The sequence below is a fragment of the Vombatus ursinus genome, unplaced genomic scaffold (assembly GCF_900497805.2).
Source record: "Vombatus ursinus unplaced genomic scaffold, bare-nosed wombat genome assembly UNPS02014959.1, whole genome shotgun sequence".
Taxonomy (NCBI): domain Eukaryota; kingdom Metazoa; phylum Chordata; class Mammalia; order Diprotodontia; family Vombatidae; genus Vombatus; species Vombatus ursinus.
The window spans coordinates 1794076-1815911 of NW_020954737.1; the positions used below are offsets into that span (position 1 = coordinate 1794076).

The window sequence follows — 21836 nt, forward strand, 5'->3', positions numbered from 1 at the left end:
TTTACTCTGAAACTATCCATTTCATCATTTCATGTGGTGCAGTAATACTTCATTATATTCATATATTATCATTTGTTTAGCCATTTCTCAATAGATAGGAAGCCTGTTGACTTCTGGGTTTTTTAAATTTTTTTTTTCCACCACAAAAAGAGCTGCTCTGAATATTTTTGTACCAGTAAGTACTTTTCCTTTTTATTTTATCTCTTTGAGGTATAAACCTAATAGTGGTGTTGCTGGGTTAAAGGGTATAGATAGTTAGTGACTTTGGGTACGTGTTTCCATATTGCTTTCCAGAATGGCTGGACCAATTTACAATTCCACCAGCCGTGCATTAGTGTCTTACAGCCCCTCCAGCATTTGTAATTTTCCTCTTTGCCAATCTGATGGGTAAGAGGTGGAGCCTCAGAGTTGCTTTAATTTGCATTTCTTCAAGATAGGTGAAAGCTTACCTATCAGAGTGGGGGGACCCAAGAGCATAGTCTAAGATTGCTGTGGGGGAAAGGAGGAGGTTGAGGGTACAGCTGGACATGTAGAATTGTGAGGAAGGCAGAGGGCCAAAGAGAAGCCTTTTACTCATCCTGACCAGGAAGTAGTTAATGAGAAGACTGTCAGTTATGTAATTTGAAAGTCAACAGCAGAGAGAAATTGTTGACACTACTATCTTCTGAATCTCTGCCTAATTGTCTGCCTACTCCCTTAATTGCTTGGTTCGTTCATCATCTTCCTATTGGTGTCCTGTAGAGTTCTCTACTTGGCCCCTTTCTTTTCTCTTTTCTTTGGTGATCTCATCCAACTTGTTTCGGTTCAATCATCATTTCTATGCAGATAACTCCTAAATTTACTTATCTAGCCTTAATCTCTCCTGAACATGCTGCATTTCCATCTGCCCAATGGATTGTTCTACCTGGATATTGTACCAGCATTTCAAACTCAGCATGTTCATACTGAATTTATTCTATCCCATAAATCTTCTCCATCATCCTTGTATTCTTTGAGTTTTCCCTTTCCCTCACCTCTCCACCTACAGTGTCACTAAGTCCTGTTAATTTCACCTCCACATCTCTTGCATGTATCACCTTCTCTTCACTAGCATAACCACCACCTTAATTCAAACCCATAACATTTCTTTTTTGTATAATTGTAAAAACCTTCTAACTAATCTCCTTACTTCCAATCTCTACATTTTCTAGTTCCTTTTTCCCTCATCTGCCAAAATAATCTTCCTAGTGCACAGGACTATATCACACCCCTACTCAGAGACTTTCTGTGGCAGCCTAACACTAGAGAGATAATTCCTAAACTTTAAAAAAAAAACTACAAGGGCCACTTTTTAACATTAAAAAAAGTTACAGATTGGCTTTCCTTTAGGACTGTTGCATGTGAGGGCCTGGCCTTCTTTGCCCTCCCATTGTCTGGCCTTTTGGAGTACTGGGGCCCTTCTTTTTGTGACAGCTGAGGAATCAGGGACACTTGGAGTCTATCCAAGTCCTTGAGCAGCAAGTTCATAACTGTCAATGTTGAGGCCTCCAGCAGGTGAGGTACCAGCTGAAGGCCTTTACTGGCCCTGCTGTCCACACTCTGGTTTTTTGTTGTTAAAGTGCTTAAGCTATTGATTCAGTGACCAGATCTGATTCTGGTCCTTTTTGTTTGTGTTGACTCTGCCTGTTTACTGTATCTTATGTTAAATATCAATAATATAAAAAAGAATCTCATATAATAGGAAATTTATCTATTGTTTGAGAAACTAGTGACAGAAAGATATGCCTTAATTCATAGATCACAAACTCCTAGCCCATGGGGTAAAATATGAAATACCCTCAGGGCATTCTTTAGGATGTAAGCTGTAAGTTGCAGAACAGTTGCTGATATTGATTGTTAGTGGGAGTTTCCTCACCAGGAGTCCTCTGAAATAATGAAATAACAGGTCAGAATTCCCACAAAATTATTCTCCTGGATTTGGCTATACCTGCCCCCATATTGCCAGTCACCTTTCAAAATTATGTCTCAAGTGTGAGAATCTTTTCCGAGATAGAACAGCCTATCTTTGAAAAAGATTCTTGGCAACTTGCAGTTTCTTTCTCCTTCTCTACTTTCTTTGATCTGTTGGTTTATTGTTTATCTCTTTATTTTTTCCTTTAGAGACACATTTCTTTTTATGGACAATTGTTGCTGACAGGGTTGGTCAGCTTCCACAGATTTGTCTAGTAGAAATAGCATGGTAGCTTATGTGAACCCTAATTTACCCCATGAACCTTAGTTTTGAAATAGAGTCAGCTCTAAGAAAGAGACAAATGAAATTGGGGTGCATGTGTCCATGGTTTAATTTCTCTCAAGCTGGCTTGACATGCAGTCCAAAACTGGGCCCCCCTAAGGGAGCCAGTTCAGAACTCGCTCAATTTGGGGGTTTTGGGCTACAGCCTTATATGCCCTTTGAAGAGTAGGTGTTTCCAAGGGATACCAATCTACTCTGGAAGGTGGGCCATATGAAAATGAGGGTCTTTTAATACATGTCCCAGGTCACTCAATCCTGGTCAAAGAGACATCAGTTTCCATAGCACCTGTCTTGACAATAGGGAGGAATCAACATTCTCCCAGACCTGGCTAGGCAACATAAATATCTCTTTGTTTTTAATATAGAAAAGACCATTCTTACGTTCCACATAATCTTTTTCAAATTAGTCCTATTAGCAAAGGTTGGTGTCAGTTGGTTAAAAGGTGATATATACATGAAGAGAAATGCTATATATGTGTGAGTCACTGCTAATGGAGAGAATAGTGAATGAGCCAGTTGTTCTTTGACCCTCCCAGCACGGAATTATAAAATACAATCTTAGCAGAAATTGAGCAACCAGGAGAATTTAGCAGATTAAAGTCAGTAAACATGGATTAAGCACATACTATGTGCAATGTATTTTGCTTGGCAGTAGGGATATAAAGAAGGAACAGGAAGCTGCCCCTGCCATCAAGAAGGTTATAATCTAATGGATGGGGATAAGACACACAGCTGAGGATGAGATTGTCTCTCTGTTGCATTCTGATGTAGGTAGAGTTTGGTTCTTTTGTCTTGGGTGAGCCACCTGTAGAGCATGATGTAAAAGCTCTCTGCTATTGGAAAGAAGACTCTGCCAGGAGGGAAAATAAAAGTAGTATCATAAGAATGCCTCTTTCAGTTCTCTGCTCTTCACTTCAATTTAGCAAAAGACAAATGGGATTTGGGATATGGGAATAAGATTGGGGTTCCCCTTAGTTATGATTGATACTAAGATTTAATGAAAAGGCACCGAGAATTGAGTAGAAGTGAGTGTGTGGGGTGGACCTTCCCCTTTGACAATTTCCTATGCTTTCTAGAATGGAGAAGAATACTTGGGAAGTCCAGGAGAAGCGGGTTAGAGAGCAGTACCTGATGGCCCTCTCTGACAAGGAACAGCAGCTGAGCCACCTGCAGAGTCTGGTGCAAGAGCTGAGGTCTACATCCCGCCGGCCTTCTATTCTCTCAGAGCAGTACCAAAGACAGGTAAACTGGGTCCTGCCTGATCCAAAGCGGTGGCTGAAGCTTGTGCCTGGCAGACCTCCAAGGGAAAACCTATTGCACACTGGTCGTGGGGCCAATGTAACGATCACTCCCTGGAATGATCAGGGTTTGTCCATAGGAGATTCAGCAGTTAAAATGAGGAATGGATTCCATAAGTGCTTCTCTCCACAGGCATCCTCAGAAGCAGCAGCTTCCCCAGAGTCGTCACAGGCCCTGGATTCTGAGATCGGGCTTCTCAAAGCCCAGCTTAATGACAGCTTGAAAGAAATGCATCAGAAGGAATTGAGAATCCAGCAGCTGAACAGCAAGGTGAGTTTCTCTTCAGGCCTATGTTAGAGCTGCTAGAGCTGAAAGAAAGAGTGAGCATCAGAAGGTTGGGTTGAGATTCTAGCTTTTAAGTATCTCTTCAGGGTAGGCAGAATATCTTCTCTGAACCTAGGACTGCATAATTATAGCTCTGGAAATTCGGTCATTCTTTCTTCTACTTTTCACACTGTAGACCTCTTAGGAAAGATAGGAAAGAGATTGGATTGGACAGCCTTCCCATTGGCTTTGTATAGATGCTTTCCTCAAAGCCTCACAGGTACCAGTATTCCCAGTAAGTTGCATATACACAAAAATATTTCTCCACATACCTTCTGTTAATCCAGTGCCCATTGCTTCAGATTCCTTTCCCACTTCCAGCAGGAGAATAAGTCAGAATTGGGAAGGGGGAGCTTGTCAAGGAGAGTCAGAAAACTAGAAAGTGGAAAGTGGTTTTTCCTCTCCACCAAGTGGCCTCACCCACAAGAAACTGGTGTCTCAAAACTGAAGAGTGCTGTGTTTTTGGATCTGGAGGCATTTTGCCAGATAGCATGCTGAGTGTAGCAGAACTCCTCTGCTTCTGTACCCCATCTCTCCTGCTACTGCCAGGCTTTTCAGGACAGGTTGATTATTCTGGTGGGGTCATAGGGCTTCTTGGGTCCTGTTGCCTGAAGGGAATATTTGCTTCCCATCTATTTTTGAGAAGAAAGAGAGGAGGCAGGGCCAGCCCTGGACAAAATTAGAGGAAAGAGAAGTTTTGTCTTTGGTGCCTTCCTTTTGATTTTTTTCCCTTTTGCCACTTTTCTGGATCCAACTGTGAAAGGTGCATCTCCAACCTTGATCCAGAGAATTTGTCCTCTCAGGTGTGAAGATGAGGTTAAAGAAGCTGGGATATTAGCTTAGGTGGACTTGATTGATGTGACCCTAGGGAGTGGCACCAAGGGGGGAAGTTCCTGGGATTTCAGCTCAGTAGAAGAGAGGATTTTATGATGGTGAGGGCTCTCTGAAAATGGAGCAGGCTCACTTGAGATGTAGATTCACGGAACGTTCTTTCTCTCTTTCCCATGTTCATGCAGTAGTCATGTTAGTGTTTTTCTCATCTTCCCTGTGAGATTGTGTGACTCTAGTATTTTCTGTTTGCTTTGCACAGCAATAGCACAGCGTCTTGTGCAAAAATGTCATTGTTAGTTTTAGGTGATGGCTCCTTGTCCAGCTTTGTGGAGCTGAGAGATAAGAGAATGTTGTAATTTCCTACATTTGGACCCAGGCTAATGTACTGTGCGGTTAGGATCCCCAGGATTTTTTATCCCCAGGAAGAGACAGCCCAACATCTGCGTGTTGAGGAGTTCTCTGTCGGCTGGTGCTGACTTGATTTTCTTTGTTCCAGCTCTCCCAGATCTTTGAAGAAAAAAGCTCCCTTTCCATTCAGCTTCGTGGTAGCAGTCAGAGTCTCCGGGAAAGTCATCAGCGCTATAATGACCTTCTGAATCACTGCACAGGCTTAAAGAGACAGATTCAGGAGATGCAGCCCCTAAGCAAAGAAACGGTGAGCCACAGAGGAATGAATAAGGGTGATGAAGCTTAAGTCTCTTTTGATCTAAAGATAAGAATTAAAGACAAGTGCTGTATCCATATACACTGGAGACAGATTGAAGAGAATAGAAGAAAAGAGGACAGTGGTGTTCGAGAAGTAGGCAGTAGATCTAAACCGTTACATAGGAGAAGGGATGAGAGAAGATGGGATGTCTGAGATGATGAAAGTTGCTGCAAAAAGCAGGTAAAAGAATAAGAGTAAAAAGCTGAGGCTTTGAAGATTCAGATACTAAGGTAACAGGCACCTGGCCAAGCCACAGGAAAGCAGTTAGGAACCAGGGGGCTTCAGGGAAGCCAGGGGACCAGAGGATCTGTCCCCCCGGGAAAGCCAGGGAGCATCACTTGAGAAAATAGAGTTCAGCAGTAAACTGAGGAGAGATGAGAAAGTGGGCTCCTGGGGGTGACTAAATCAGGGTGAGGGTGTTAACCATGTCAATGACTGAGCTAACTGTACTGGATAAAAGGAGTCTCTGCTTTATTTTTGGAGAGAATTATGAGAAGAGAAAGTATCCTCTTCAGCTACCAAAATGCGAATAGATGCCTCATTCCTGATGTTTTCCATCAATTCTCATTCTTCCTAGTGGGTGGCTTTTTATAAGTTCTCTATTTACCATCCTTGTTCTTCTAGGGGACACTCACAACAGATGCTGCTCCTGGGGCTCCTCAGGAAAAGAATGAACCCCAGAGAGAGAGTGACCCTATGGAGCTGAGAGAACTGCAGCTCAGGTAAGGCTTCTCAGCCAGGTCTCAACATCCTCTACCCTCAAAACCCATCCTATAGCCCGGGAAAGCTATACACAAGCATGCCTGTATGTGCATTAGTGGCTCTCCTACTGACCTTCCGTGTAGCTCACTTTAGTTGTGTCAATTTCTTATCCTGCCTTACAAAGGGACGTAATTGGCCTCTTCCATCAGAGAGCCAGGAAGGTAACTAAAAGTGAGAGGGGACCTGATATACTATAGGACAGAAGCAGGGTTCCCAATGATCTCAATGGCTAATATGGTGATATTTAATAGGGACAAATATAACATCTTACTTTCCATTTAGTTCATAAAGCTAATTGTTCAAGTATAGTATGGTGGAGTGGGAAGGCTAGAAAGCAGTTTGTATAAGAAGACCTAAGAGTTTAGTAGTTGCAGGTTTAATACGAGTTAGCAATGTAATGTGACAACCTAAAAACTAACACAGTCTCAGGTTTTATTAACAAAAGAAGAAAATCCATATTGATAATGGTAATACTCTGTATTCTGCGCTGTCATATCTGGTGTCCATTTCTGGGCACCACATTTTAGGAGGCATGTTGATAAGCCTGGAGTTCATTCAGAGGAGCATGCCTGGGATAGCAAGGAGTTGTGAACTCTTTAATTCAAAAATTGTTTGAAGGATTTAGAGATGTTTAGTCCGGAGGCTTAAGGAGGCCTGCTGAGTGGATGAGACTATCTTTCTCCTTCTACCCTTCCCTCACACCCTGCCCTGAATAGATATCTTCAGATATATGAAGAGCTTTCTTGTACAAGAAACATTAAACTTCTTCTCCTTGGCCTCAGAGGATAAAACTAGGACTAGTAGGTAGAAATTATAGGAGAGCAGATTTTGATTCAATTTAAGGGAAAATCTCCTATATATGAAAGTAAGAGAGCATTTATACATGCAAGGTATTCAGTTGTCCCCTAACACATTCTTTCTCTTTCTGCACCTAGCAGCATGTGGTATATTTGGTATTTGTATCTTTTTCTGACTAAAATGAGATGGGCTGCCTCAGAAGGTAGTCAATTCCCTGTTGTTAGAGGCCTTACATCTTGGGTAAAGGTTGGACTAAATGACCAACTCTAGACCAAAGTACAGAAAGAGAAATGTGTAGCCTGACTCAGAGAGCAAGACATTTTCAGGGACTGGCCTGTCAGAGTGGAAGGAGGGGGCTTCAGCAGAGAGAAGGTCTTTTGCCTTGCTTGCTTTATTTCTCCCCTCATGTAGCAAAAGAGCAGAGGATATAAAAAGGGCAACCTAATATTTTAAAATTTGGAATAACAGCTTAGATCTACTCATCGTGCCACAACATTAACTGAGGCTTAAGAGAGTTTGATGGTTTGGTGTGGCTTTTGTGGTTCTGCTATGTCTAGAATGCCCTTCTTCCTCACTTTCTTAGAATCTCTAGCTTCCTTCAAGGCTCATCTTAGGTGTCATCTCTGCCAATGCAATTCAGTAAACACTAATTAAGCACCTCCTATGTGCCAGACTTTGTACTACTAGGGACACGAAGACAAAAAGAAAACAGTCACTTCCCTCAGAGAACTTACTTTCTACTAGGGGGAAAAAGTGTGCAGTAAATTTTTAAAAAACATGAAGTTATTTCTGGGGGAGAAGGTTTACAATCTGCCAAGAAACTGGGGGAGGATCAGGAAGGGCCTCATGACGGAGGCCGTGCAAGGCTAATCCAGGGCCCATTCCTTCAGGTTACTCTCTATTTCCTGCCAGCTCAGCAGTTGAATCACTTAGAATTGTACTCAAGGAGAGTCAGAAAGCTGGAAAGATGGAAATGTCTGTTCACTCCCACCAGGTGGGCATATACATAACATGCTGATGTCCCAGAGCTAGAAAAGCTAGCTTCCCTTCTCTTTTTAGCCTGCTTTCCTGGCTTTCCAGGACATGGTAATTGGGGAAAAGGAAGGAAGGGTCACAGAGCTTCTTGGAATTATGGATTCATTGCTTTCCCTGATTCTCCCAGGTGTTATCATTCTATCCCTCCTCAAATTATTTACGTGAACGTTGTATCCAGTGGAATGTAAGTTCCCTGAAGTCAAGGACTATTTATTTTTCTTTTTGTGTCTCCACATATATGAAAGTATGTATTATCACAGTCTTTTGCATATAGTAGGTGTTTAGTTAAATGTTTGGTGAATTGAGTTTTGAATGTGGAGCATTCTCATTTTGCTAGAATGAATAGCTTTCCTAGAGCACGCTGTTAAAATGTGGGATTCATATAACGATTTTCCAAATTCTCAGAGTAATGTAGTAATGAGACAGCTAGGTGGCACAGTGAATAGAGTGTCAGGTCTGGAGTCAGTCAGGAAGACTCATCCTCCTGAGTTCAAATCTGGCTTCAGTCACTTACTAACAGTGTAACCCTGGGCAAGTCATTTAGCTCTGTTTGCCTCAGTTTACTCATCTGTAAGATGATCTAGAGAAGAAAATGGCAAACCACTCCAGTATGGTTGTCAGGAAAACCCCAAATGGGGTCACAAAGAGTCAGACGCAACTGAAACAACTCAGTAGCAACAATGTAGTTAAAATGGATTGAATATGGAGTGTCATGGCTTAATAATTGTTGGGCTTCAAATCTGTGTAAGAATTAAATAAAATAATACCTAGGAATAAACATGAGACAGCTAGATGGTTCAGTGGATAGAGTGCTGAGCTTGGAGTTAGGAAGACCTGAGTTCAGATATGGCATCAGACACATACTAGCTGTGTGACCCTGGGCAAGTCACTTACGTCTATTTGCCTTAATCTACTGGAGAAGAAATTGGCAGTACTCCAGTACCTTTGCCAAGAAAACCCCATGGATAGTATGGTCCATGAGGTCACGAAGAGCTGGATACAATTGAATGACTGAGCAACAACATTGAATAAACATCATATATGAAAGTGCCTCGAGAGCATTATATAAATGCAAGGTATTTAACAATCCTTTAATACACTTTATGTAGTTATCATTACATCATTTATCTAGTGTTTATATTTTTGTGTATTTTCATATGTTTGTTCTGTCTTTCCTGTAATAATATGTTTCAGGGCCTGCGTCATGCACAGGGCTCTGTGCATGATAACCATTCCACCATTAATGACTTCATTTTCCCTCAAGCTTCAGATTTTCTGAAGCCCAGCAAGAGCAATGCAACACTAGACAAGAAGTGAGCCACTTAAAGAAACTGCTAGAAGAGGAACGGGACCACCGGCTGGCTCTTGAGGAAGCCCTCTCTGCTGCTCAGGAGGAGATTAGGAGGTAAAGTGTTGACCAAGAGCATTCACTTCTGGAAGGCAGGAAGAGTGGGTACTCAGTGTGCCCCTAGAGGGAGCGTTCTCTTTGGGGGATCCAGCTGTCCCTACTTTTAGACACAAAGCCTCCCAGCATTCTCAGTCTTGAAGCCAACAGTGTGTTCTGACTGTACCTCTACAGGGATGCTGCTCAGACAGACATTTTGGCTAAAAGTGTTTACTACCAATATTTTCATAGAACTTCACAGAAGTCTTTTCTTGGTTGCGTCTGCCTGTTTGTTAAATTAAATCACTTTGTAGGCAGCTGGGTGGTGCAGTGGATAGAGCAGTGAGCCTGGAGTCAGGAAGACCTGAGTTCAAATCTGGACTCAGATACTTACTAGCTGTGTGACCTTGGGCAAGTCTGTTTGCCTCAGTTTTCTCATCTGTAAAATGGGAATCATAATAGCACCTACCTCCTAGGATGAAATTGCATTTCTAAAGCACTTAGCACAGTCCTCAGCATATAGTAGGCACTTAATAAATGCCTTTTCTTTCCTTTCTTCCCTTTCTGCTTGCTACTGCAGAGAGGCTTTGGGCTCCTCATTTTTGGCAGCAGCTCCAGAGGTTACACAAGATGACACCAAAATGTCTCATTTGCTTTGCTTGTTTAACCTCACTTGTTTCACCTTCTGAACCAAATGTCAAGCAGTTTTTTATATGTGTTGTGTGTGTGTGTGTGTGTGTGTGTGTGTGTGTGTGTGTGTGTGTGTGCATGTGTGTGTATTTTCCTATGACCCAGGCTGGAGCTGAGTGAGTGGACCCCTGCCCAGAATTCTGGCATCAGTGACTGTGGCTTACATGAACAGGCGGTATTAATAGAGCCCGTGAACAGTAACTTCCGAAGGGTAAGATGGGTAAGAGGGAAGGGGGTGGGAAGAAATTTGAGTGGGAGGGAAGAGAATAGAAAAAGAGCACTATTAAGGGGTATAAGTAGTACCCTTCTCCTGGGAGGTAGAATTCTGTCAGAGGATTAATGAGCTGTTTATCTGAATACAGGAGTTGGGAATACTGATGAGCATTGATGAGCTGGTGAAATTGAGGGTTGACATCTCTGAGAAAAGGTTTTCTTCTAGGAAACCTTTTTTTGAAATATTGAGATCATTGAAATCTAAACTTGGGGATAGAGATACATCCCTAATATGCAGGATAAAGACTGTCTCTGACCTTTCCGTCTTTCTTCTTCTAGACCAGGAGCAATGTTGGATGGAGGCGAATCCTGCGTTCACTCTGCTATTCCCGGACCCGGGTACCCCTGCTGGCTGCTATCTATATTCTCGTGCTCCATGTCCTGGTTCTTCTCTGTTTCACTGGTCATCTGTGAGCTTTAGTTTCCACCTGTCAGATTTCTCTCCTTAGAGCCACAGTCTTGGATTCTCCAACCTCAAGTCCCAGGACCAAATGCCCTTGCGGGTAGCCCTACTTAGGCTCATTCCTTAATGTCTTCCGTAGGGGATAATTCCTACAAAATTCAGAGATGCATTTGGACTCTTTGTCATTAAAAAAAGGAGCTGTTGGTATTAGAAAATCTGCTTTTTTCTACCCTTTGCTCCATGTTTAGGCACAATTATCATCATGTATAAATAAAAATATTTTTTAAGTATAGTGCCTATTCCTACCCCTACAGAGCAGATTCTGGGAAGTGACCCTGTAGTTCCATTGCTGATTCTAATAAGTCCAAGGAGCGAAGGTTGTTCCTAGGACCAGAGATGTTTGGAATTGTAGTGATCTTGGTTTGTTTACTTCAGTGTTACCTCCTGCATAATGTGGGTGGGAATTGCCGTAAGGTGCATAGCCTCAATAAGCATGTAATAGGGCCTATTCTGGAGAATGTGGGAACTTAGGAGCTCCTTCCCTGTTGCCAGGCTTCTGGTCACTATAATGCAGGAAGAGGCCTCACTTCCAATCATCTTTCTCTAATCTCAAGACAGTCACCAGGGTGAGAATGTGTGCCATTGAGCTATGAGGCTGAGGTCTGTGGCCTCTGTTGCCCTATATGAGTGTGGTCTATGAGAAACTTTTAACATAGGTATTTAAATTAAATAGTCAGTACTTGTCTTTCACCCCAGACTCTGAAGAAGTGTCTGGTTGAGGTAGTTGTTTCCTGGCCCACTCATACTATCTGTCTATCCTGAGACTCAGAGATAGTGAGCCAGTATCAGGTGAATTTAAGTTTCTTGAGACCGAGAAAGAAGAGTAGAGTGATATTCTGTCCCTCAGTTTATCTGCATTAGTGTCCATATTCATTCCCTTTTCCTCCCCATTATCCCTAATAAATAACCAAAAAAAATATCAAACTCAGCTATTGATCTCAGGGATGCCAGTTTTTCAGCCTCCTAGTCACCTGCCTGCTTATTGTAAGGGACTGGGATGAGTAGAGAAAGCTGTAGGGAAGGGATGATGAAATCAAGCCTTGAAGACTAATGCCTAAACTGAAGTCTATTTGCCACCCCACCCCTCTGCCAAACTGAGATGGTCCTGGCCATTTTCCTCCTTCACTACCACCATCCACCTCTTCTGTCCCCTGCTCATCTTCACTGCTCCAGAGAAATGAGGGCTGGGTCTGCCACCTGCTGTGCTCAGAATCCTTTACCCTGCGGTGACCAAGTTCTTTAGTCACAGCTCCACCTGAAACTTCCCTAAACACTTGTAAAAAATAAAATAAAATTATTTTCAGATTTGAAAAAGTGTGGGGTCTTACTGGAAGAGGGAAAGTGAGGATGCAAATGCCAGGACAAAGAATACTTTCTCAGCGTCAAAGGTGCTGTTCAGGGACAAGCATAATCTTCACAATTTCTGGATGACATCCGTGATAGGTTTGTGGTATGCTGTGAATCTCCATCACAAGAGCCTGGGATTGTAAAGTGTGAGAAACAACTTTTCAACATACTTTGTTACCCAACAACAAAACAAACAACCATAAAATAGAACGTAGTGACCTACAGCTATGCAGTTTGGGGTCCCACTAAAAAAGGAAATGGGCAGCAGGAGATGGAAGGTTCACGTAGTTGCTTGGGTAAAGTATGCCCTGAGAGATGATCTTAGAAGATGAGTGCCTGCTGTGAAGGTGGAGTGGGATGTGGCCAGTGGGTCCCCATAGCAGTTTGGGAGGGATAAATGCTATCATTACATGGGGTTGGATGTGCAGTCCGATTGAGGTCTTCTGTTGAGATGACTGGGTTCATGGGGAAGTGACGTGTAAAAAGTGCCCTAGGCTGGCCAGTGGCTAGCCTGGGAGAGCCTGGTTCTAGATGAAATGAAAAGCATGGGGCTTGTGGAATGTGAATGTAATGGTGTATTTCTGCACCGTGAGAAATGCTGAATGTGAAGAATAGAGAAGCAGAAGAAGATGTGAAGTGGTGTAAAATGAAGTAAGCAGAACCAAGAAAACAGTGACCACACAAGGACTACATTAATGTAAATGGAAAGAGCAAACGTGAGGCTTCCCACATTGACACCTGTGTCATTACAATGGTGAGGTTTAGCCCCCTCAAAGAGTATCTTCTTTGTAGAGGTGAAGGGACTATGACGTCGAACATTGCATATATGGTTAGGCTTGCTGTGTATCAATACAGTTTTGATGAACTGCTTCCCCTTCCGCTTTTATTTGAGATGCTTCTCCAAGGAGGGAAGGGGAGTAATGTATTTGTAAATGAAGGTAATGTAAAAGCAAAAGATAATACATTTTAAATCACTGCTACTAAAAGTGATTGACAAAAATATAGAATCTAAGAGTTGGAAGGATGCTTAGAAGTCATCTAGTCCAAATTCTTTCACAGTGGGGTTTTTTTTGGGGGGGGTTACCTTTGGGTGCACAATGAAATTAACCTGTGAGCACTCCTTCCATTTATAGCTTCTATGACTTCAGGTATAATTTGTGGCAAGGATGTGTTGTAGTTCAAGCCATCTATTAGTGTATTAACCTATTGGTCATTGGGCAGAGATCACACACTTAAAGAATCAGCAGTTAAATTAAGGTTTATAAAGGGAAGATACCTGCGACCCCTTCCTCTAATTAGTGAGTTCCTCCTGGAACTTGTTTTTAAAAAGTGTCTAGGCTAGCAGTGCTCACTGCACACCTCTCCCCACTCAGCTCCTGACTCTAAGGACTTTCTCCCCCTCGTTCCCTAGCTTTTTAACTTCCTTTTACATATGTTGTCCCTCTCCCATCAGAATATGAGCTCAATGCTTGCTTTTGTATTCATATTTTCCTGAGAAAATTTTGAGGCTATTTGTCATGAACTCCCCATCACATTCCTTTGACATTATTTCCCACTGTCTCCTTCTTTACTCAGTTCTCTGATGAAGAAGTAACTCTTCTTGCCAAGGCCAACACCATATACTCTTGATGCTGCCCTCCCTCTCTCCTGCAGATTTTTTCCACTATCATCCCCACTTTCTAATTTTCAATACCTCTGTATCTACTGATTCCTTCCCTGCTGTGTACAAAGATGCCCAAGTTTCCCACATTCATAAAAAATCCCTTACTAGATCCTGCCATCCCTGTTAACTATTTGTCTTCTATTTCTCCCCATTTCTCAGCCTAAACTTGAAAAAGTTATCTACACTCATTCTCTCTCCATTCCTCTCATTCTTTTTCATTCCTTCTGAAATGTGGATTCAGATTTCATCACTTAGCTAAAATTGCCCTCTCTGAAATTAACAGTGATCTCTTAATAGACAAATCTAATAGCATTGCTGCAGTTCTTATCCTTCTTTATCGCTATGGAATTTGACACTGATCCCACCCTCTCCTCCTAGATACTCTTTTTTCTGGGTTTTTGTCACAGTGGCCTCACTTTTTTCTCCTCCTTGTCTGACTGCTCCTTAGTTATCTTTTGCTGGATCTTCATATCGTGTGCACTGTGGGTGTCTGCTAAGGCTCTGTCTTGAAACCTCTTCTCCTATACTCTCTCACTTGATCTCATCACCTCCCATGGGTACCTATCCAGCCCTAGTCTTTTTCCTGTGCTCCAGTCCCACATCACCAACTACTTATTGGACATTTGAAACTGGATGTCCTATAGCCATCACAAACACAAAATGTGCAAAAGAGAACTAATCTTTTCTGCTCTCGTACAAAACACTTCCACATCTACCATTTTATTTAATTTTCACAAACTATGAGGTAGCTGTGTCAGATGCTATTCTTTTACTGATGAGGAAACTCAAGCATAGAGAGCTTGTGACTGGTTCTATGTCAAAAATAGCCACTAAATGGTAAAGCTGGAGTTAGAAACCTTACTCTCTTTAACTCCCAGTTTTGAAGTGTTTTGTGTGTGTGTGTGTGTGTGTGTTGTTTGTTTCTGCTTCTCCAGCACCTACCACAATGCTTTACACACAAGGACCCACCTGGTCTGTCCATCTTATTGTTTGGTCATTTCAGTCATGTCCGACTCTTTGTGACCCCATTTGGGGTTTTCTTGGCAAAGATACTGGAATGTTTTGCCATTTCCTTTTCCAGTTCATTTTATAGATGAGGAAACTGAGGCAAATAGAGTTAAGTGACTTGCCCAGGGTCACACAGCTAGTAAATGTCTGAGGCCGGATTTGAACTCATGAACACGAGTCTTCCTAACTTCAGGCCCTGCATGCTTTCTAAATGGTGCTACCAACCATTAATTATCAAACTATTTGGTATTGGGTAAGAAAATAGAAAAGTAGAGCAGTGGAACAAATTAGATAAATAATAGCCTGAAGAAAGGGATAGAACCTGAAACAAAGGATGCCATCCACAGATTTCTGGAACTCTAGCTCATGAGTCTCCACTGGTGTATTTCCCATTGATTGCCAGCCAGACTTAACTTATAGAAATGGTATTTATTAAGCAGATATTGAGAGGAAAGATGTTACCAAAAGAAATCCTCCCAAACAGGGGTATGCTCTCCTCTTGTACACACAAAGTCCCTGGGGAGAGTAGGCTCAAGCCCAAAGCCCAGGAGGAGTGGCAAAGAACGTGTAGCAAAGGAGCAAATCACAGCTCCTGATATCCTTTTTCCTCTTTGTAGAATCCTCGAAAAATTCCCCTTAGGCTCTGAGGGTCAATGCCTTTGTAATGTCCATAACCTGCCCTTCTCTCTGCCCAAAGGGATCAAACTCCATGAGGTTGCCTTTCCTCAGTTTTGCTAGTTTGTACTCAACATAGCTCTCAAATCCTGAGGCAGGATACTACTGTCAGCCACTACTGCTCCAGGGACACTGCTATTAATTCTGGTGAACACTGTTAATGACAGTGATGGGAAGGCCAGCTCTTCCTACCTTTTGAAGTTCACAAAATTATTACCTGGGCAATGGGAATAAAGAAAGAAAACTCTCCCCTACACCCTCCACCTTAACCCCTATCCACAAGGACAATTCCCTTCTAAGAGTCTCTCACTGATGAATTCTACCACCTCTTCACTGACTGGCTCTGAACTGTCTTGTTTTTTTTTTTCCATTCATAACATAGGGCATTACTGGTTTTCTTCAGACAATCACAGGATATTTCCTATATGAAGGGTATGGTGTGTTCAGAACTAGCACCTCTGGTGTGAGGGCTTGCTGAGCCCTTTTCAGGGTGGCTCATCCACCTTTGGTGTCTACCTTTCAACCAATTCTTAACCTGTGGCTCTAAGAAGCTGTATGTAGCCTTGGCAGATGGGCTAAATCAGGTTGAATGTAACTGACAGACCTCAAACCTGTGTATAAGTTAGAGGGATGTCTATCCCAAGAACTTGAAACTTTCCCTGGTAGAATGGTTGGATGAGAATAATTTGTTCCAGTGGCCTTGAAGGTGACTGAAGCAGGTACTGTGGAACATTTAGAGCTTGGTCAGGCCTCGAAGATGCCAAGGTCATCCACTGCATCCCAAGCCATCGCCAGTAGTCTTGACTTGTGTCCTGCCACTAGACTTTGATCACTCTGGAAGTGAGGGTAAGGTTAATGTCTTTGCCCAGTTCCACCTCACTTTAATGCAATTCATGCACAAGTCAAGACATCACCCATAATCCACTGTTTTAACCCAACATTGTGATGTCATTGGTCCTCTTCTAAAAGGAAGGATGAACAACAACTTCCTATGTGTCATTACTTTAAGCCAATGACCTGAAACCCCTATGATCCTTTCAAATTCATTAAAGACCTATTCCCACTTTTGAACCTCTAGTTCATTTTTTGATTGATTAACTTCAGATGTCTGGACTTTCTGTGGCTAATTGGGAGGAGATGGAGCCAATCTGTCATACATCTGTCATATGGTTGCCATCTGGACTTTATGTCATTCACAAATTTGATTATCATGCCACCTGTCTTCATCAAAGTAATTGGTAAAAATGTTGAATAGAGCAAAGATAATCATAATTCCATGACACTCCATTAGTGAGCTCCTTCCAAATTTGCTTTGATCTATTTATTCGTTCCTCCCTCTCTGCCAAAAATACTATCATAATTCAGAGGTTTATCATTTCTCACTTCATTCATTAGAATGGTTTCCTACTTGATCTTCCCCAACTTCCAGTTCTCTTTCCCCCAACTCATACCACGCATTAAGCCAAATTATTCATATTTCAAACTTCTGCTTTTGTCTTATCACTGTCTTGCTCAGAAACCTAAAATGATTCCTTAATACCTATTACCTCAATTCTAAGCTCCTCAACGCAGCATTCAAGATAGTTTTTTGTTTTGTTTTGTTTTGTTTTTTAGGCAATTCGGGTTAAGTGACTTGCCCAGGGTCATACAGCTAGTAAGAGTCAAGTGTTTGGTCTGAGGCCAGATTTGAACTCAGGTCCTCCTGACTTCAGGGCCAGTATTCTATCCACTGTGCCACCTACCTGCCCCTCAACGCAGCATTCAAGACCCTCTATCATGTGACCTTCTCTTCTCTCATCCAATGTTATCTCCTCCTACTCTGGAGCATAAATATTCTGCTTTAGTACATCAGTCTCTTTCCTGCCTGGGAATATGCTGTATTCCTTCCTATGCTGCCCATGCTTTTTACTACTCCCCCACTCTTACTCTCACACTAGTGGTTTCTAACCTTTCTTTTCTTTCCCTTACTTCCTCGGCCTCTCTCTTTCGGCACTAGCCTTTATGAGAGATGCAAAAATGAGTATTCATCCAACATTTTTTACGGCCCAGAGCGTCTCACCAACTTAAAAAAAACCACCCTTTTTTTCTATTACAGCTCATACTCTTTTCCCACTTCTTTAAATACTTTCCAAAAGAGTAGTCATTTCATTGCTGTTCATACTTCCTCTACTGAGGCAAATCTTGACTCCTCCATTAGTTATCACCAACTACCAGAATCTGAATTGGAAAGGGCCTCAGGAAGTCACCTCATCCAACCTGTGCCTGATAGGAAAGCCTCCTCTACAGTATCCTTGACAAATGGTTGGTCATCCAGCCTCTTCTTGAAGACTTCCATTGAGGAGAAACTCATTACCTGTTAGAGTGGCCCATTCCTCTCCACTGGAGAGCAATACCCTTCCTCAAATGTGGAAGCTAGGACTAAGCATGATAATAATGGCTTGGCAAAGGCAGGATGCAAATTGATTATTACCTCATTTGTTCTGGATGCTACTCTGTTCTTAACTCAGTATAAAATCATTTTAGCTTTTTGGGCAGCCATGTTATGCATATGGAGCTTGTAGTTCCCTCAGATCCCTAGATAATTTTTTTTTGGGGGTGAGGCAATTGGAGTGAAGTGACTTGCCCAGGATCACACAGCAAAGTGTCTGAGGCTGGATTTGAACTCAGGTCATCCTAACTCCAAGGCTGGAGCTCTATCTAATGCACCACCTAGCTGCCCCTCCCCAGATCATTTTTCATATGAACTGTCATCTTGTGCACTTATTTTTTGAACCCAAGTGTAGGACTTAATTCTGATCCCTATTGAATTTCATCTTGCTATATTCAACCCAATTGTCTAGCCCAAGGTCATGTAACTTTTTTTTTTTGTTATCAGTGAACACTTTGTCAGTCTACTGAAACCTATGGACCCTTTCTCAGAAGAATGTTTTTAAGTGCATAAAATAAAATCTATTAAGATTGCAATGAAACCCAATTAAATTGAAATACAGTGATCAAAATATTTTTAAAAAAATATGGACCCCAGGTTTAGAACTCCTGGTCCAGGCTGTTGAGATCTTTTTTGTGTTGTCTGATTGTCCAATATTTTAAGTACCCCTCCCAGTCTGTTGTCCAACATTTTAACTACCCCTACCGGTTTCGTGTCGTCTACAAATTTGATCAGCATGACATCTATGCCTTTATCCAAGTAAATGCTAAAAACATTAGAGAATATAGGTCCTAGTACAGATTTTGGGGGTCACTTTACTGCAAATATCTTTCTCCATTAATCACTAGTCTTTGGAGCCAGCCAATCAACCAGTTGCTATTTTTTTTTTTTGTGAGCTATTCTTTCAAAAAACATTTGTTACTGACCAACTTCTGTTGACATCCCACTCTGGATTTTCCTGTTGCTAAGTTGTTGCTTTGATAAACAGCCAGCCTGTATGTTAATCTCATCCACCTTAGCAGAATTTTCCAGAGCTTGCGTTCCAATGGCTTTGCCTTATTGCTTTCAAGAATCTCCGGGCTGTGAAGAAGCCCATGAGTAAAAATCAAGTGTGATTCCAGTAGAATATACAAGTTGTCCTACCAATTTGTTTTTTTTTAGGTCCCAATTTTTGGTTGATTTCATCCAGTTGTGTCTGCAAGTCTATAGGCACAAATTTTGTACTTTTGAACCCTAGAAATAGTTATAGAGCATGGCAAAATCAGTGCCTAGTTGAGGCATTGACCAGCATCAGGCCAGCTAATGAGTTTTAATTGATTGTTATACTTAATGTGCTTATATAATTGATTCACCATTCCAATAGCCAAAGAAAGGAAGAGCAGCAACACTAGAGACACATCCTCTGTTGGTACCCTACAGACACACTCCACACTCGAGGCTGGTACAAGACAGTAGCCTGAGGATGCAAAGCATCTGCTACCATTGCAGAAATCCTGGACACTGCTGAATCCTTGGACTACTGCTTAATGCCAAATCTGACACCTTGTAAGGTAATTTTAGTGCAGAGGGAACAATTTTCAGCCCTTCCCCAGGCATCCCCAGATGTTCCACTTGGTTATAGCCTTGTGCCTCTAAGAAGATGGTCACTTATTTAACAGTCAGGACCTTATTTCTGTATCAAGTACATTAATGCTGGACATGCAGAAGCTCAATAAATTGCTTTTCATTTAACTGAACAATCCTCTAAGCTGACTCAGACTTCAGGAAGTTGCCCTATGGACTAGGGCAGCAGGAAATGAAAACAACCTAAAACAGGAACTTAAGTAGTAAGCACTTTCTTACTCTGAAGCAGCAGCAACAGCAGCAGCAACAACCAGAGAACGAGAAGAATCTTCAGGAAGAATCAAACTGTGATTCCCAGAAGGGAGAAACTTATCATTGGAGGTAGGAGATCTGAGCCATGGTGGGAGTTGGAAAATAGAGTGACGAGGATGAAAGGAGAGGAACCTCATAGGTCCTGTCTGTTTCCAGAGCCCCTGGTGTGGGAGGTCCTGATTGAAACATTTGGGCCTTGAATGACAAGAAATTGGGATGAGAGAGACTTGAGGAGGGGGACTAAAGTGGACGGGAGAGAGCTCATGAGAAGTGATTCAGGACTGAGTTAGGACAAAACTCAAGCAGAGAAGGGGACTCTCTAGGTTTTCCTCTGTTGTTATTGTTGTTTAAAGCACATTTGTTAGATATCTGATAAGCTTTATATACTGGGCTAGGAAGAAGAATACAAAAGAAATCAGTAAGTCTCTGCCTTGGGGAGCTCATAGTCAGGTTGGAGAGACAGAACACACACATGAAACATTGTAATATACCGGGAAATACTAATGGATATACAACAGAGTAGAGTAGCAAATGCTGGGATGCTGAGGAAACAATAAAGCAAGGTTAACCGGTTTCCAAGATCCTATGAAATGATTGAGAAATGGACACTAAGCCCTTTACTTAGAATCCCTTTGCTACTCTGAATCTCAGGATGTTGACTTTTGCCTTGCCTCTCCCTAGCCATCACATCAGGGCTTCCTCCCCTGGTCATCTCCCTTCAAAGAGCTACAGTGAGCTGGAGTTTGTGGCAGAGGATGGTTGGAAGAGCGTGGGAAAGAGTGAGCAGAGGGGATCCCTTACAGATCAGTCTGAATAGATAGTAAAATTTCAGAAACTTCCTTTTTCTGGGTTCCTGTGCTGAGCCTCCCGTGTTATGAGGGAGTCCTAGGAGATCTGGCAAGGTGGAATATAGGAGGGTAGGAACACAGGTCTTGTATTGACAATTGAAACTCTAGGAGGGTACGATGGGGATCGAGGGAATGTTTGGAGGACTAACTGGCATATGTGGTCCCAGGATGGTTTTGGTGACTTAAACTGTTCCAGTAACTGTTCAAGAGGGTCAATCTCCCAGCACTTACGCTTTTAGTGACCCCTGAGGAGATTTGGGGGAATTTTAGCATTACTTGTCCTTCAAAACATTGTGAAGAGTGGTCTCCCAGGGCACTGTGTAGAGAAGATGGAGAAGGAAGGGGAGTGGCTTCTCAAGAGGAAGTGCATGCAAGAATACTTTTTAAAAATATATAGATTATTTCTATTGATATCTTTTGTTTTCACACCTTCATTTATATTTATATTCCTCTCCCCAACCCCACACAAATATTTTTTTTCAAAAAAGGAAATAAAGCAACCACGTCTGTCAGTATATATAGTATTACATATCCATCTTCCACCTTTGCAAAGAAAGGAAGTGGGAGGAAATGCACTACCTTAACTCCTCTCCAAAACCAATCTTGGTCGTTGTAATTATACAACATCCAATTTTGGGTTTTATTTGTTCATTGCAGGGTGATAGAGGGCATTATTAAAAGTTATTTGGGGTATAAGGGCCCAAGAACCTGTTTGAGGACCTGGGAATGGTCATTCGGATACTACATAAAATCCCAAGTGGCATGCCAGGGGAAATACCCTAAAGAGTTTCATTTAAGAACTCTTTGAAGACTTATTGTTTAGTAGAAAAGGAAGGGAGGTTTGTTTATGTGTTATTGGCTATTGCTTTCCTACAGGGTATAAGAGGTTATACAAACTGTGTGTATGATTTCCAATGGGCCACACGGAGAAGGCTTTAACCAAGGTTCTGTTGGGGTTTAAGGCGTCGTTGACGTGCTTAGCACTGTGCTTGGCACAAGGTAGGTGTTTAATAAGTGTTTTTTGACTTTACTAGTTAGAGGATAATGGTCAAAAGAAGATTGGTGGTTGTAGTGAGAGGGTTGCTATATATTACTGGTATTCATAAGATCTCTGTAGCCACAAGAGCTGATGTGCATTCTGTCTGCATTATCCCT

General features: G+C 42.0%; 2 protein-coding genes across 6 annotated transcripts in view; both read left to right on the plus strand.

Moving 5' to 3' along the window:
• GOLGB1 (golgin B1) overlaps positions 1 to 12151 on the plus strand; it is a 79947-nt gene extending 67796 nt beyond the window's left edge. For 3 of the 4 annotated variants that reach the window (XM_027845287.1, XM_027845288.1, XM_027845289.1), the window contains 7 exons: positions 3349 to 3514; positions 3704 to 3841; positions 5223 to 5381; positions 6057 to 6154; positions 9292 to 9432; positions 10207 to 10312; positions 10654 to 12151. In XM_027845287.1, the coding sequence (XP_027701088.1) occupies positions 3349 to 3514; positions 3704 to 3841; positions 5223 to 5381; positions 6057 to 6154; positions 9292 to 9432; positions 10207 to 10312; positions 10654 to 10788 (943 nt within the window). In that variant the 3' untranslated portion in view covers positions 10789 to 12151. Of the gene's footprint in view, positions 1 to 3348; positions 3515 to 3703; positions 3842 to 5222; positions 5382 to 6056; positions 6155 to 9221; positions 9433 to 10206; positions 10313 to 10653 lie in introns of those variants that run through there. The other variant, XM_027845290.1, reaches the window with a different exon arrangement.
• Positions 12152 to 19786: 7635 nt separating this feature from the next.
• The window catches only part of HCLS1 (hematopoietic cell-specific Lyn substrate 1), a 44183-nt gene continuing 42133 nt past the window's right edge, over positions 19787 to 21836 (plus strand). Inside the window, exons 1-2 of one of the 2 annotated variants that reach the window (XM_027845277.1) lie at positions 19787 to 19902; positions 21558 to 21680. The gene's annotated coding sequence lies outside the window, so the exon portion shown is untranslated. The remainder of the gene's footprint in view (positions 19903 to 21557; positions 21681 to 21836) is intronic. The other variant, XM_027845276.1, reaches the window with a different exon arrangement.